General features: G+C 45.5%; 1 protein-coding gene across 1 annotated transcript in view; it reads left to right on the plus strand.

Annotated features, from left to right (window-relative positions):
• The first annotated feature begins 1001 nt into the window (after positions 1-1001).
• SNX9 (sorting nexin 9) overlaps positions 1002-16803 on the plus strand; it is a 121363-nt gene continuing 105561 nt past the window's right edge. Inside the window, exon 1 of the mRNA XM_039252081.1 lies at positions 1002-1319. Coding sequence (XP_039108012.1) covers positions 1308-1319 — 12 coding nt within the window. The 5' untranslated portion in view covers positions 1002-1307. The remainder of the gene's footprint in view (positions 1320-16803) is intronic.

Genomic DNA, 16803 nt, shown 5'->3' on the forward strand with positions numbered 1-16803 from the left:
GCCTTATTCAGTCGCATAGCAAGGTTAACCTAAGTGTCAAGCAGCTTCAGGATTCCGAACTCAAGGACGTCTCACTACGCATTTAACTCGGCTTCATACAAGTCACATACAACAAGATACGAAGTCACAGGACAATCACACCACGAAGGTCAGAAGCTAACGAACCAAAGGCCAAGGCAGTCCCGGCGGCAGCCGAGGCGAGGCGGCCGTCTGGTCCGGGTCAGCTCCCACGCGTGCTGCTTACTGTTGGAGCCGCGGAGGGTCCGTCGTGTCCGGGATCAACCAGGCCGACCGTGCGGGGGCCGCTGCCTCTCCCCTGCGGCCCCACGTGGAAGGGTCAGCGTCTGGAGAGGCTGACAGTTGGCCGTCCTCCCTTCTTAAAGGAGTTTAATCAGGCTGGGCCTTCGCAGGCCTCTTCTGGTTCTGGTGATTATCAGTCCCTGGTCCCTCGAGGTTCCGTGGCCTTACTGTTTATCAGCCCTTAGTGCGGCCGGTCTGTGCTGCTTCGGGGGACAGCTGGTCACAGCTGCAGGGCCCTTGACTGCTTTCCTGCTTAGGCCCCTACTTGACATGAGTGACTCCATCTTGCCCCTTCCCCAGGGCCAGTGGGACGGGGAAGCCACTGCCTCCCTCTGCCCTGGTGTTTGCGTTTACTCAGCCAAGAGCACAACCGGCTCAGCATCAATCCCCACCCGAGCAGCGACCCCCGTGGGTGACTGCGACCCTGCCAGGGGGGCGTGGAGTGAACCCGGCGCACCGGCCGCAGGGGGACCGGTCCCTCAGGCAGGGGGCCCCAAGCGAACCCTCACACGCCTTCAAGCTTTCCCGCGGGCAGCCACTCGGGGCGCCGACCCAGGCCCGGCCGCCTCTCGGGACGCGGCCGGCGCTGGAACAAAGGCGCCCGGCGGCGGCGGCGCGGGCCGGGGCGGGGGCTCGGGGCGGGGGCGGAAAGCGGGAGCGGAGGCCGGGCCGGCCGAGGGCACCGGGCGCGCTTCCGCCGGCCGCGCCGCGCACGCCGCGGTAAATGGGAGGCTCGGCCGGCAGGGGCGGGGGCCGCGCAGCCGGGGAGTTTCAGGAACTGGAGGAGCGGGCGGCGGCCGGAGTCGCCGAGCGCCCAGCGGCGGGGCCTGAGCGCCGACTCTCGGGGCCGAGGCGGAGCCGCCGCCGCCGCCGCCGCCGCCGCCGCCGCCGCCGCGCCGGGGCCCAGCCGTAGCCGCCGCCGCCGCCGCCCTCGCCCGCCCGCCTCGCGCCGACAGCCGCCGCGCCGGAGAGGAGCCGGCCGTCCCGGGCCGGGGGAGCCGCCCGCCATGGCCACCAAGGTGAGGGGCGCGCGGCGCAGGCCCGGCCGGCCGCCGGGGCCCGCGGCGGCGCGGGGGAGGGTCGGGGCCGGGGGCGCGGGCGGCGGCGGCGGCGGCGCGGCCCGGTCGCGCGCGGCTCGGGCGTTCGGGGGCCGCGCGCGCGGCGCGGGAGGGTCGCGGGGCGGGACCCCGGACGCGAGCGGCGGCGCCTGCGAAGTTTGCGCCTGAGCGTGGGCTGCGGCCGGGCCGCAGGGAGGGAAAGTTCCCGCAGCCGGCCGCCCGGCCGCCGGGATCCCCGGGTCCTGCCCCGCGTGGGTCCGCCGCCCGCCGCCGCCAGGAGCGCCCCTCCCTCCGCCGGAGGGTGGGACCCCGGCGGCGCGGGCCGGTTTTGGGGGCCCCCGAGCCCCGGCGGACGGGACTGGGCATTTCAAATGACGGCCCGCGAGCCGGGGGCTCCCGCGGAGGGAACACGCACACCGAACGCCCCGCGCCCCCGCTTCCTTCGTTGTAATTGTTGGTGGTGGTTTTTTCTTTTGTTTTGCTACCTTTTCAGTTTGAATGGTATTTCCAGCCTGAATAAAATACGGAGAGGGAAATGACTGTACTTTCAGTAACGAGGTTGCTTAAAAAAAAAAAAAAAAAAAAAAAGGCCCAGGCCCGAATTACGTGGTGGAACTTTGAGTGGAGCTTGGTAATTGGCCAGGGGTGGGGGGTTGCTTATTTCACGGTATTGTTCGTGGAATTAGCGGTCACCCTTTGCTACCAGAGTGTGCCGAGCCACCCTCCCCCGCCCCCTTTCTGGGGCGTTTTCTTTAGCTCTTCATGCAAAATAGTCACTGGGAAAGTCACGGTCGCTGAACTGAGCCCTACTGGTTAGGAGACCCCTTTTAGAGCTAGTGATGTGGTTTGAGGAATGGCTTGATTTTTGCAAATAGTTTTTGTGATGTCAGTTTTATACAGCATCAGCACCCTCTTCCATATTCATGTTTGAAATCTCCGAGCTGCTTTTGGGTTGGCGAAAACCTTAATTTGTTGTTGTTGCTGGGTTTTTGTTTTGGTACCAGGATAATTTAGGAAAGGATACAAGAAGCCCCTTTGAAAGATCAGACTGTCCGATGTCACTTCAGGCTGTTAACATTTTGTGCTCTGAATCTGTGGGCAGTGTTTATTTCAAAAAAAAGAAAAATGGAGATTTTCCTCCAGGGAACCTGTGGTCTGCTGTTCCTGAAATAATTACCTGCTTGTTAATACATTAATGGCTGCTCTCTTCCTTGGTTTTATTAGATGTCCTAGAACTTGCTACCTTTTTAACATAGGCAGTTTTGTGTTGATCTCTTTAAAAACAAAGCTCAAAACAAGGATTTCTAAGGAGATTTGATTTTGAGGCTTGTTGCCAAACATTCCAGAAATTACCAATTACACGTCCTATTTTGCACTCATCTTGCAACCTTAAAAGCCGTTTGTGGTAGATTGTGTTCAGTGGTGGTCAGTGTCATGGTATTTTGCACTCTGATCTGCTGATCCGTGTTACCTGTACCCTCCTTTCAGTGGGACCCAGGTAATGAAAATTTGATTCGATAAAACTGAGCCAAGTTCTTTTGTAAAGTTACAAAGGACCGTGGTTTTCGTAGTAAGCTTGAATTGCACGTGTCCTTACTAAACCGAGCCTTCAAGCATGTTTAAGCACTTCCTACTTTATTATCTCCCACACTCTGGAGGCAAATTCCCATGATTCCAAGTCTGTCTGTCCTGCACCTTTCTTATCAGGATTCCACGTGGTATTCATCTCCATGTTTACGGGATGACAAGCCACTTCCATTTTAAAAAAGAAAGGGAGAGCAGCAAAGCACTTGTCAAAAGAGGACCCTAACTCAGTTTTTGGTTTTGCTTCTTCCTGGTGATTCTTGTGTCAAACCAGGGTCGTTTTTTCATTGTTACCAGAGAGGAAAGTTGTCCTTGGTTTCCTCTCGCTCCTGAAGCCACCCCTTCTCCCCCCATGTGTAGACATCTGAGTAGTTTGGGGTTTTTCCTTCCCTTTCTTTAATTCGGTAGGTGGTGAGAATGTACTTTAGTAGGTAATGACTTCTAACTTTTTAAAAGCTTTTTTTATGTTTGTTTATTTTTGAGAGAGAGAGTGTAAGCAGGGGAGGGGCAGAGAGAGAGGGAGGCACAGAATCCAAAGCAGGCTCCAGGCTCTGAGCTGTCAGCACAGAGCCCGACGCAGGGCCCGGACTCGGAGACCGTGAGATCATGACCTGAGCCGAAGTTGGATGCTTAACCAACTGAGCTCTCCAGGTGCCTCGACTTCTAACTTTTTATGGAATAGAAGACTCACATGACACTCAGGCTCTTGCTAGAAGCCTTAAATGATGACAAATAAACACATCTGGGTGTGTGAGGTGGTGTTGAGTTTCCCTTTGAATTTACTAGAGAATGGCTTTAGTTCTCTTCAGATACCATTTTCTTATATATTCTTCTTACATGTTTCTTCCCAAGATGCAGTTATCTCTGAACTGTCATGATTTTTTTTTTTTAAAACAAAATCCACCTGGTATGTTCACAGTAGAAAGAAATTCTCTTTTAGAAGAAAAACTTTAATGGGGCAGTTCTTCACTGCCAAAGAAGGTTAGTCAGTAACTGCATATTTGAAAGGGATTATCTTCTTTGTTTCTAATCACTAAGCAGGGGGGTGCTGAATTCAGTTGTTAAGTAGGTGCATTAATTATTGAATCCAGTCTTATCTCACTTAAATACAGTGAGGGGCTAATATGTGTGTATAGGTCTTGGCTTCTCCTTAGGGTTGTAGTTTATCACAGCCATATGGTGGATTTAGGAGTAAAATAAGTCTTATTTATTAAGTCTTGGGAAAGAATTTTTTTTTTTTGTCCACTATATATCAAAAGAAGCATGAAAATAGTTGCTGGAAGTTGATCCATAGCTACATAATGTGGTAATTTCCATGTCAGAGTTAACCTTTGGTAGCTAATTTGGTTCCTTTTGTGCTTACATAATCACTTTTAAGGGTAATCATTATAACAAGATTCTGGGAGTCCCCCATAATCCCCCCTAACTTTCTAGCTCCAATATTTAAAGTTAAACGTTTGTGGTGCTTACCCGGTGGAATTAAGTGGGTGTGGAGTGTTGAAAAGTGTGGAAGTGAGTGAATTGCTCAGAACTGTTCCCTGATGTACATTCATGCGAACAGTAAAAAAAAAAACATACTTCGTGGTCTCTCCTGAGCAAAAACCTCTCTGAGTGAAAGAATGGAAATCTCTTTCTGATAGAGCCTTAAGGATTAAAGTTGGTTTTGATTATTTTCAAAAACTGTATAGAGAATGCTGACTCTTCAGTTTTGTTTAAGTAATTCTTTAAGGGTCTTAATAAATAAAATATCTGGACAGTATTTGTGTAGTTCGAAAAAAATTCTGACAGCGAAAGGTCAACCACTTTTTTATTAAGGGAGGAATAGATGAGAAAACAGAACATTTTTGCTAAGTTTTCTATTGCACTCTGTTTTTATATTGATCATCTGAACATTAATAGTTTTCCTTTGCCCACCTAAACCTTTTTAACTTTGCCTGTGCTGTTCCTTTCTTTTCTGGAATGCTGCTCTCTGGCCTCTTCCCTCCAGGTAATTTTTTGTTTGGTTGGTTGGTTTTTTTGTTTTTAACACGTTATGTCTCAGCTTAAAGCATTGCTTCCTCTAGAGAGCCTTTCCTGATCTCCTTGATCTCTATTACAGGGACACATTGTACGTCCTGGCTGCCATTTTACATGTGTTTTTATATGTCTCGTGGCTGTCTCTTGCAGGATGCGCTCACTGGGTCTGTATGCGTTTGCTCCCTTTGAATCCTCTGTGACCAGCACAGACAAGGCTCTTGATGAACTGTTAATGCACGAATGAATGTTGACTTTTCTTCCCTGGGTTCATTGCTGTCCAGTTTGAAACAGTAAAAGGTACGCCAGTGACATAAGTGACTGCTGAAGAAAACTGTGTTTTCTGCTGTTACATTGTCATTCTTGTTAACTGTGTTCTAGTAAACTTTCCCTTTGTAAGTATACATACACAATGGACAGTACACATCTACGGCTTAGGGACTAGCATGTGTTTTTAGTCTAATAATTCAGTTTTATTAATGAAAAATTAGTTCTTATGTTTTCAGGTATTTGGAACAAACCGCATACTGCTGAGACTTTAACCCATGATTGTTAGAGGTGTGTTTGATTACCAAAAGTATAGGGTGTTCCTGTTTATCTTTTTTGTTAATGATTTCTAACTTAATTGCATTGTGACCAGGGAATCTGATTTCCAGTAATACCATACCTGAAAATGTGTTGAGGCTGCCTTTGTATCTGTCCTGTAGTCTGTTTTTCAGAAAGGTGCCAGCTGTTCATGAAGAGAGTATGTATACCGCCTCATTGATGTACGGGTGTGTATTCTGTGTGTGTCTGTTAGATTGAATTTATTAGGCTGTTCACATCTGCATCCTTACAAAATCTGCTTGATCTGTTGTATCCAGCTGATCTTTTGTCTACTTGATGGAGGTATTGAAATGGTGAATTTAAAAAATTTAAAAAGTTTAGGGGCTCCCTGGTGGTTCAGTTGGTTAAGTGTCAGACTTGTGCTCAGGTCACGATGTCACAGTTGGTGAGTTCGAACCCCGCATCGGGCTCTGTGCTATCAGCCCAGAGCCTGCCTCGTATCCTCTGACTCTCTCTCTCTCTCTCTGCTCCTCTTCTGCTTGCTCTCTCTCAGAAATAAATAAACATTTTTTAAAAAGTCTAAGCATTTTTTTGAAAGTTTAGAATTTGTATCTCCTTCCAGGTGCTTTGAACTTTTGTCCTCATGAAGGAACCCTCTTTATCTCCAGTAGTGTGTTTTTTCATAAAGACAGTTTTGTCTAAAGTTCATGTAGTTTCAGTAGCTTCCTTTTGGAAATTTTTGCCTGGCATAGAAAAGCCTATAGCTGAATTTTACCTTTTTATCTAATTCGGTGATCATTGTGGCTAGAGTTTTGTCTGTTGTTGTTTATGTTTACTGACATGTTTGGATATCTGGCTACCATCTTATGGACTGAGGATTTTTCCCCCCTTCCTCTTATTTTACTCCCCTATACCTCAGGTTTTTGGAAGATTTGTCCTATATGTCCGTTTTTTCCAGTAGAAACATATATAAGCACATATGTTACCATTTCTAAGTTCAAGTCTGAAGTTACTCAATATCATTACCCTCCTTTTGAATTACAGATAGGCCTTAAGACATATAACTCCAGTCATGCCCCCCAATTTAGTCAGTTACTGCCCAGTATTGTAATTCTGTCTTTTCCATCAAAAATTGGACATTATTTTTATTTCTATATAGTTAATGAAGTTTACTTAGATTGAATCGAATTTTATTGTATCTTTGCTGACTATTTCTGTTTACATTTCAGTCCTTTCTGGGATAATTTTCCTTCTGTTTAAAAAGAATTCTTTGGAATTTCCATTGGGGGAGATTTGTTGTTGGCAAATCTTTTATGTGTGAAAATGTATTTTGCCCTATGCTTGAAAGCTAGGTTTCTAGGTTGACCTAGAAATATAGTTTCGCTCAGCATGTTCGAAGGCAGTGTTCGCCTTTCTGCTCTGGGCTTTCACAGTTCCTTCTAAGAAGTTAGTGCTCTAGTGTCCCTTTAAGGTGATCTGCCCCTTCTCTCTGTCTAAGACCTTCTCCGTATCATTAGTACGTATCATTAGTACATGGCAGTTTAACTTTAGTGTGCCCATGTGTGGATTGTATATACACAGCTTGAACTTTACCGAGCGTGTCAGGTCTGAGGATGGGAATTTCGGTAGATCCAGAACACTGCAGTTCCGTAGAACTTTCTAGGATGATGGAAATGTTCTACGTCCGTGCAGTCCTGCATGGTGGCCACCTGCCACACGTGACTCAGGAGAATCTGAAATGTGGTTAGTGCGATTAAGGAACTGTGTTTTAAATTTTAATTCCTGCAGCCACGCGTGGCTAGTGGCTGCATGGTGGGGAGTGCAGTTGCAGAGTATTCCCAGGGATGGTTATTTCCTGAATATTGCCTCTTCCCTGTTTTCTCTTTCTGGAGCTCTGATTAGCACGAGAAGGCCCAGCACACCTCTCACTTCTTTATGTTCCACCTGCCGAGTTTTCTTTGTGCTGCGTTCTGGGTAACTTCTCTGGCTCTTACCTGCAGTTCCCTTCTCCTCCTTTCTTTGGGCCTAATCTGCTCTTTTATCCATCGCTTTTATTTCAATTATATTCTGTTTTTAGAAGCTATATTTGGTTCTATTTCAAGTCTGCTTGGTCATTCTTAATAGACTCATTCTTAGCTCATGTTTTAAAGCTTCTGTTAAGCGTATTAAACATTTATAGTTTGTGTCTGTTCTGGTATCTGAAGTCTAACTCAGTCATCTGTTTTGCTCACTCTTACTCGTGGTGCCTTGTTTTCTTAGGTGGTGTGTGTGTTGGGGGGGTGGGGTGGGTGCGTGCGCGTGTTGTGCCTCTGCTAGTTGCTCATTTTCCTTGGAATTTCATCTGAGGGAATTTTGATGCCCAGATTGAAGTTACAGTCTTCCCGAGAGAATTTGTCTTTGCTTACGCTGGTCCCCTGGGGACTGCATTCCTGTGGTCTCTAACTTTTTCACTCCTGGTTAGGTGAGCTTCCAGCCATACTGCGGGCAGGAATACAGACCTCAGATGTCCAGGGATATTTCCCTTATTCCCGTGCTCCAGGTTGATGAAAAAAAACAGGTTTCCTCGTTGTCCATTTTCAAACAATAGGTTTTCTGTCTTGCCCTTCTACTGAAGTGCTTTTGGGATCGCAGCGTCCAGCTTAGTACAGGACCCCTTCTCTCCTACCTCCCCCAGTACAGCCTTCAGCACAAAGACTTGAACTTGGAGTCTCCAGGGTCTCAAACTCGGGGTTTAGAGGAGACTCCTGGAGTGGAATCCTGTCTCAGCACATATTTTCTCCGAGGAGAAGCAGCTCTCCCTTCCCGCGTGACATCTCTAGAGCCTTTCGTTTTGTGCTGACTCAGCAGTGTGTTTCAGAGGCGTTTGTTTCTGTGCGTGCGTGTCTTTTCCTTTTAATATTTCATTCAGCACTTAAGTGCTTCGGCCTGCCGGCAGCTCAGGGTGGCGGCCCGCTGTGTGGGCCGGAATAAAACCCGAGTCAGGGCATCTTTGTAACAGACCGTCCAGTGAAGGAAGGGAACATGTGCACCCACAGTGTTGACCTCTTTGGAGGGAAAAAAGGTGAAAAAACAAAGTAGTTAAGCATTTTAGTGGAAACCAAACCTTAAGTCAAGTGATCAAAACAACAGACTGTGGCCATATTTCACTTTCCAGTTGGGGTTTCTTTGCCTCCCCACCCCCCCTTGTTGACTATTCAAAGCACATGATACATTTAGCCCTTCTTATTCATTTTTAGATATTGTAAATGCAGTGCTAGAGGATGTTATTCAGTATGACTCAATTCTTCTAAGCTATTTTTAGTCTCTGAAAATGGAGTCATAGAGTATCATTACGTGTAAGGCAGGAGAGTCAGAGTATCATTACCTGTAAGGCAGGATGTGAAATCACCTGTTAGTGGTTATTTGTGTCAAAAAGACATGAAATTTTAGGGTTAAGGAGGGCGATAAATGTACCTGTGTCCTGGGAGCTGTTACCGTCTTCATTCTCTGACTGTGTCATTTGAACTCCAGCGAGCTCCGAGCCGGGTCCTTGTGCGCCACACAGGATGCCTGTCCTGGGTGTCAGAGCCCTTAGCAGAGTTGCAGCCCCTGGACTGTGGGCTGTCTTCCTGGCGCGGTGGGGTCTCCTTCCTGATGCGGCCTCTCAAGCCCGCAAGGCTTGCTAAGGAGCCAAGTCTTGAGATGTCTGGTTTTTTTTCTTTAATTCATTGAGTCAATTTTTGTCCTTGTTCTGTTACATCAGTCCCTTTTTAAGATACTTCTAGAACACATTTGACCGTGTGCAAGTCCAGACTGCCTACCTTGTAGGATCCCAGATACCCAGTTCAGCTGATTACTCAGTAGTGTCCACGTGCCTCTCTCACGCAGAAAGTAAGGGTAAGATTCGGATCCTTGCCCAAGAGAGGTGACAGAAATGAACGAGCTGTGTGAAATGTACCAGTTCACTGTCAGTTTCTAATGGAGATTCATGGAGGAGGGCTGGAAAATGTAGATACGAGTGTTAATACTATTTGCCTTTCTCATGGTGGCTGCACTCGGGAGCTGCTTTTTCATCTTTTAGCCTGTTTTGAATTCTCAAGATTTTGAGTAGTGAATATATGTTGCTTTTATAATGAAGAAGAAAACAAGTTAGTTTCCCCCTACGCCCCCCCCCCCCGCCCCCACCATTTAAAAGCTTATTGTCATTAACTGGGCCCTGAAAGCAGATTCCCAAACTCACCCATCTACTGTTAATATGCTTTGAAGTTTACGGAGATGAAAAAAGTGTTTTTAATTAATGCTTATAAACAGTGGCACTTCAATAGAAAAATGCTAATGCATGCAGGATTACAAATAGGAACTTAAAATTTTACTTTACATCCTGAAGCACCATGTTTTCTTCTTCCAAGGGAGAGAATGTATGGGTTTTCATTTTCAAAAAGAATAAAAAAGTTACCCCAAACCAGCTCTGAACCTGAAGTTGTTAAAAATTGCTGCTTTATAAATCCTTATTAATTTTAACCAAAGCCTGCTGAGGCCTTTTCCCTCAGGAGCTTGAAGGAAGCGGAGCCCCTAGCCCTCTGTGGGCTAGACTGGTTTTTTTCACTTATATACCCCACCTTCATAAGATTTTAGAGTCAGGAGTTGCATTTAAGATTTTACAGCCTTGTTGTTGCTGTGTCAGAACTACTTTGTCTTGTGATTGCCCTTCCCAGTGAATAAATCACATTCAGTTTCTGTGTAACGGCCTCCCCAACCAACCTAGAAAACCCAGGAGTGTTTAGATTAGGAGATCGGTAGTTACATTATATTGATTTGTCTTCATCATTTAAAGCCAAGATGATACCAAAGAATATGGAGACTGTGTTTTAAAACTCTGATATTTAAAGCTACTTCTAGTAGCTCTATCTATAACATTTAAAAACTCATTCCCCTTTCTGAGAAGGAAGAGCATCTCATGTCTGTTTCTGTAATTTGTATTATGAAAGTAACAAGTAGTTCTCTAAAATGCAAGTATTAATTATTTTTCCTCAGACTCCCCTCTTCTCTGCCTTAGTAGCAGTCTGTGCGGTAAAGAGGTTACGGCATTGCCAATAAGCTTCCATCTAAGGGAGAAATTGGATTCTTACTGAAATGCGTGGATGTTTTACGAGCTATGATCGTGTTACCGAGGTTTTAGGCACTCATGGCAGAGCTGTGGTACCGTGGCTGCATCACAGCCCTCACCCAGGGAGCTTTTTAAATCCCCGTTGCTGGGCTCCACCCCCCGAGTTGCAGATTCAGGAGGTGGGGCCCAGAACCTGCATTTCTGCCAGCTCCCCGCTGATGCTGATGCTGCTGGTTCGGGACCACACTTTGAGAACCACTCATGTGGAAAATGGAAAAAGAAGAATCAGAACCTGAGATCTATGTCTTGTTTCATCCCTAAAATCTGTGAGCTGCAAAATGGGTGGGTGGCACTAGCACACCTGTGAGCACGGCATATGGTTTCTTGTTTCAAGGACTCTTCCGTCTAACAGGGTTCAGGTGATGCTGAAAATCAGATCGGTATTCTCTCAAATAAAGGTTCTTTAGTTTCTTGTCAGCTTGTGGTTTTCAATAACTCTTCATTTTTGTGTTGATGGGTCATTTGTATTGTATGCAAATGGTCTCTCTTATGGTGGTGAGGTGGCTGTGGCTGGTTATTAACTTTTCCTGTTGCCAGAAAACCAGCCACGCAATTGTGTCTGTCATCATAGTTGACAGCCATCAGCCCAGATAGATGTATTTGCTTTGTATAGTGTGTTCCTAACGTGGTTGTATAATGATAACAATTTTAATTCACTACAGGGGATTACTATGTAAGAGAATCCTGTTTTTTAATTATTTTATGACTCAGATAATCTATGATATTTGTGTAAATCTAGTTTTTTAAATCTTGTGTAGTATGTGCCTATTAATTAATTTTGGTGAATTTGAATTTCATCAGATTCAACTTTTCTGTTTTCCTTTGAGGAACCGTTCAGCTTTCCTTTGAGAACCCATTAGAAGCCTTAAAAAGTGAATTTTTCTTCAAGTATTTATTAAAACCAGAGAAAAGGATGAGTATAAGCCCTGAATTAGAAGAATCTACCCTTGAATAATGGAATTGATTGGTCTGGGACTCCTGCATGAAAGGCAAAGGTGTGCTTTGGAAAATCGCTTTGTGAGTGAGAGGCTGTGCTCCTGTAACGTGCCTATACTATCCCTAAGAATTAATACGTACCTAAGTAAGAATGGTACAGACTGATTCTTGTTTAAAATTTTTTTAAAAGTTTATTTTGAGAGAGCTGGAGACAGCATGAGTGGGGGAGGGGCACAGAGAGAGCTAGAGGGGGGAGACAGAATCCCAAGCAGGCTCCGTGCTGCCAGCGCAGAGCCAGACACATGAACTTGAACTCATGAAACCGAAAGATCGTGACCTGAGCTGAAACCAGAAGTGAGACACTTAACCGACTGAGCCACCCAGGTGCCCAGACAGATATTTTAAAATCTTTGTTGGCATTTACACCAAAGTCTATTTGTTGGATCCATAAACAATATATACTATTAGTTATGGAAGGAATACATTTTCCTGCTGCCTGTGGTTAACATTAGAGTATTATTATAAATAAATATCAGGGAATATTTATGGGAAATGTTAAGTGTGCTATGAAAAATCAATTGCATGGGTGTTTTTTTCATTCAACAGGCCTTGTTGAGAGCTTGTAAACACTGGAGGTGCACAATGCATGTATATTTTTCCACTTCCGAGAGAATTTCTAGTCTCATGGGGGAAAACACTTGAATCTCTTTAACTGAATGTTGTAGTTGCTATTGTGGATATATAGTTAGGGCACAGTGCTGGGAGTCAGAAATGAGACCCTCTGTTCTTCATTGATTGCCCTTGGAAACGAGTAAAAATGAATTTATGTCAAAAAGAGACCACAGTTTGAAAACTTTATGTAAAAATCAAAACTGGTTAAGTACTCTGACATACATTAGTCATAATGTGGAGAAGGATCATTTCTCTACTTGAGGGTGTTAGGGAGTAATGTTAGATAAACAAGGACACATTCGGTTTGGGGTCTGTTTTAAAGACTTCTTTATTAGTGACTTGCTTGCCCTTGGAGGACAGAAAGTACATTTCACAGAAAGCGGACGTTTTCAGTCTCCCTGGTTGTGATCTAAAATTTCATCTGAGGCTGGTCGCATAAGCCACTTTGGAGAACAACACATGCCGTTTAGATCGTCTGACCTGGCTCTTTCAAAAACCCTGTGGTCACGGACAGAGTCTTAACATGGTTAAAACAGATCTCCCTTTGATTTCCAGGTTAGCAGTTTAGCTAAAACATTTGCAGTGCTCTATGCGACTGGTTTGCAACCCCTCCACTTTATTCAAGATTAGGGATTCCCAGCTGGAGGGCTTTCTGGGTATCTTTATTTATTTGGTCTTTAAATGAGTAAATGTTGTTATAGACTGGGTGTCTTCACATTTGTAATACGGTTTAAAAACATATGTCAGATGTGTTATTAATAAAATATGGATCATTTAAAACTGTGAATGACATCAGAGTACCTTTCTGGCATTGCGTATTTCTCAATGAATTGTGCTTTTGTGTAATTACTGTTGTTTGTGGGGTGATGTATGTACGTGTGAATTAATTTTGAAGTTGTTGGGATCTATGATTCAAGGTGACTTTTGCATAAAAGCCCATTTACCTTATTAGTATTTGCTTCACCTTAAGTTTCATCTTTAGAAGAGAACTTTTGTTGGGTTTTCCTATTAAAGATGCAGTGAACAAATAAAATAGTTTTTTTGTGATTATGAAGGCTCTGTGTTTGAGTGCAGTAGTGGTGTAGTCCAGAGACTGGGAGGCTGGGCTCAAAGCCCTGTCAAATCCAGCTACATAACTTTGGAAAGTTACTTAATGCTTCAGGTCTCTCATCTGTAAAATACGAGCAATCATATGAACTCAAGTGTGAATTCCATTACACACTCCAGGTGTGGAAGAAAATAGAACTTTATTTTTCATTAATAATTTACCATAATTCATGCCTCGATCCTGCTGTGCAGAGTGAAACTATCATCTGTGAGTTCACGGACCTCCTCCTCTTGCCTAGGCTGAGTTGAGGGTGGGGATACCTTCCTAATGTCATTGCCTGGGGGGGGGGCCCCCATCCTGCCCTCCAGCCACCTCTCCCCACACTGGAACCATTGTGCTATTGTCACGCTCTAAGGGGACACAAATCTCTGCAAAGCTCAGACACTTTCTGTCCTCAAGCCAGTCCCTGGGGCTCTGACCCCAAGATGCAGCCTGTCCCCAGCACTCTCTCTCAGTTGCTTCTAGAGACCCTGTCCTGTACTTCTCCACTGTCTCCACCCAGACCATCTTCCCCAGGCTTTGGAGGCAGAAGTGGCAGTGGGAAAAACAGGTCTTGCCTCGTCTCTCCTATGCACTGTTTCTCACGGGTGTAGACCTGAATTCCCTCTAAGGGCATTTGGAACCCGCAGCTGGGAAGGCTGTTGTGTTCCGCCGTGTCCTGTCCCTCAGCTGAGGCAGTGGACACGGCTGACTTGGGGTGGGGAGGTGGGAGTAAAGATCCAGAAAACAGAAGTCCCTAAGGATGAAAAAATTACATTTTAAAGCTCTTATCTCTACCAAAGTATCTTAAGAATCAAGTGAAAATGCTTATAAAGGACTTACCAAGTGTCTGGCTTATTGCAAAGGATAGTTGTTATGGTCAAGTAGTGTTACTCATATTATTATAAAAATAAAGTATAAACTAAGATCTGTGAGACGCCAGGATCTAGAGTGTGCCTTAACTGTATTCAGGGAGATGAAATAAGCTTTTCTAATTGCCAGTTACTCTTGTGGCCGTGGTCAGCTTTTCCATCTCCTTCATATTTATCTAAAACTTAGGATAAACTTCCCAAATTGGGGTGGCAGACAATTTGAGTTTGATTCTTCTTGCCGTTTCCTTGGCGTGCCTTGTTAATTCTTGGTGAATTACCTTTCATACATCAAAACAAGATAATTCTGGTAAATTACCTTTCGTACATCAAAAACAAGGCCAGATGTCAGAGGCAGAGAGGACAGAAGTATGAATAAGATCACAGAGTACATTGGCGGGGTGCCTGGGTGGCTCAGTCAGTGTCTGACTTAGGCTCAGGTCATGATCTTGCAGCTTGTGAGGTCGAGCCCCGTGTCGGGTTCTGTGCTAACAGCTCAGAGCCTGGAGCCTGTTTCGGATTCTGTGTCTCCCTCTCCCCCACTCATGCTCTGTCTCTCTCAAAAATAAACAAACATTTAAACAACAACAAAATGCACTGACATTGCTGGAAACCCTACGGAACAGCACGGCGTGCGTTGAGCAGATCTGCTCATGGAGTTCTGAGGTGCTCACTGAGCATCTCCTCGGATCCTCACGGTGGTGCTTCTCCATGTCCCTCTGGTCCTTCACGACGTTGTTGAGAACCCACCACAGGCCAGAAACTGTTGAGAGCACAGGAATACAACCTGGGAGGAAACAATCAAAAATCCCTGCCGTCGTGAACCTCACTTTCCAGTGGAGGAGATGGCAGTCACCAAGGTCAGTGAGGAGAAAGCGCGAGGGAAGGAGGGCGCCCCGGCTGGGAAGAGGAGAGTGTGTGTCCTTGAGAGTGTGCACACACAGCGTTACACATGGCCAGGGTGGCCTCGCTGGGAAGGAGACTCTCCAGCAAAGGACCTCGAAGGAGGGGAGCAGGCCGGTTGGATCCTTGGGGTCCCAGCTCTGTCTCCCACCGGAGTAGCACGCAGGGGTCAGCCGGGAAGAGCCATGGGGGCCTGGCCAGTCCTGGGGCCTCGTGGGTGATGATGAGGCCAGTGGCGTTCATTCCGAGTGAGAGGTCAACCCCCTGGCACGTTTTCAGCAGACCTAAAACCACTGGCTCTTTTTCTTTCTCTTTTTGGAATCGAGCTTGCCTGGATTGGCCGAAGCTAACTGGGGAGTTAATGCTTTGTTCACTTCATCTCTTCTTGAAACTTGACTGTATCTAATTAGAGTCCCACCAGGAAAATTCTGTGTGACATTTAAGCCAATCAGTGAAAGAGCCCCAAAGGATTGATAGAGGAACCTTTTTTTGAAAACAAAACAAACGACTATATTTTTAAGAGGACACTTCTCATGTTGAGGAGTGATGTATGGAATTGAATCACTTTCTTGTACGCCTGACACTAACATAACACTGTATGTGTTATAACACTGACATTAAAAATAAATAAATTAGCCTTTTATATACGAGGACTATCTCAGCCAAGTCGGTTGAAAATAGTTTTAAATGAAATTTAAAAAGCCTTGAGCACCCCGAATGTTAGATTGTGTCTGATAGAACTTTTCAGCTGTCTCCTGGTTGTACTCAAAGTAAATACATAGAGCTGTCAGGGCCGTTGCTTAGTTGGACTATAATATCGTTGGCTTGACGGTCATCTGTTGTCGTTCTATTGACCTCACTGGTGTTCACCCCGACAACAAGTGAAATATTGCCAGACTGGCAGGTTTGGAACAGATACAAAAAATATTATAACTAATGACAGCCAACCACATTCCTCCTCTGACTGGAATCACTACTTGCTAAAGCAGCAAACTTTCTGAGGCCTCAGCAATTTTGAGAACAGTAGTGTAAGAAGGCAACAGGAACTCTGAGAATTAGGTCAGAATGTTCTCACAAGTGTAGAAGAAATGGCATCGTCCTGGCTTAGGATTTTGAGATTCAGTGAATCTTTATTCTTTTCCTGGTTCCATTGGGGATGGGGGGGGGGGGGCAGAGCAGTATGCAGTAGATTACTGAAATTTCATATTATTTATCCTTTAAAACTCCATGTCTGTGAGTTTTAAAGATAGTACCTCAGCAGTTTGGCAGGATTCAGTATTCTTCTGTTAACTTTTTCTTTATAAAAATTCCAAACACAGACCAAAGAAGAATAGTACAGCACACCCCCCCCACCCCCGCCAGCTACCAACTCCTGGCCCATTTTCTTTCCTCAAACCTTCCTCACCTATTTTCCCTTCCTTCACTATTTTGAAACAAATTCCCGGCATATTCTTTCATGAGAAATATTTTAGTATATCTCTCCCCAAATAAGACTTTTTAAAAACACATAAGAGGGGCGCCTGGGTGGCTCAGTCGGTTGAGCGTCGACTCTTGATCTGGGCTCAGGTCATGAATCTGGGTCATGGGATCGGGCTCCGCGCTGAGCGTAGAGCCTACTTGAGATTGTCTCCCTTTCTCCCTCTGTCCTCTCCCCTGCTCATGTGCTCTCTCTCTCTAAAACATAAAAAC

This window comes from Hyaena hyaena, unplaced genomic scaffold, assembly GCF_003009895.1.
Source record: "Hyaena hyaena isolate Hyena2069 unplaced genomic scaffold, ASM300989v1 scaffold_405, whole genome shotgun sequence".
Classification (NCBI taxonomy): Eukaryota; Metazoa; Chordata; class Mammalia; order Carnivora; family Hyaenidae; genus Hyaena; species Hyaena hyaena.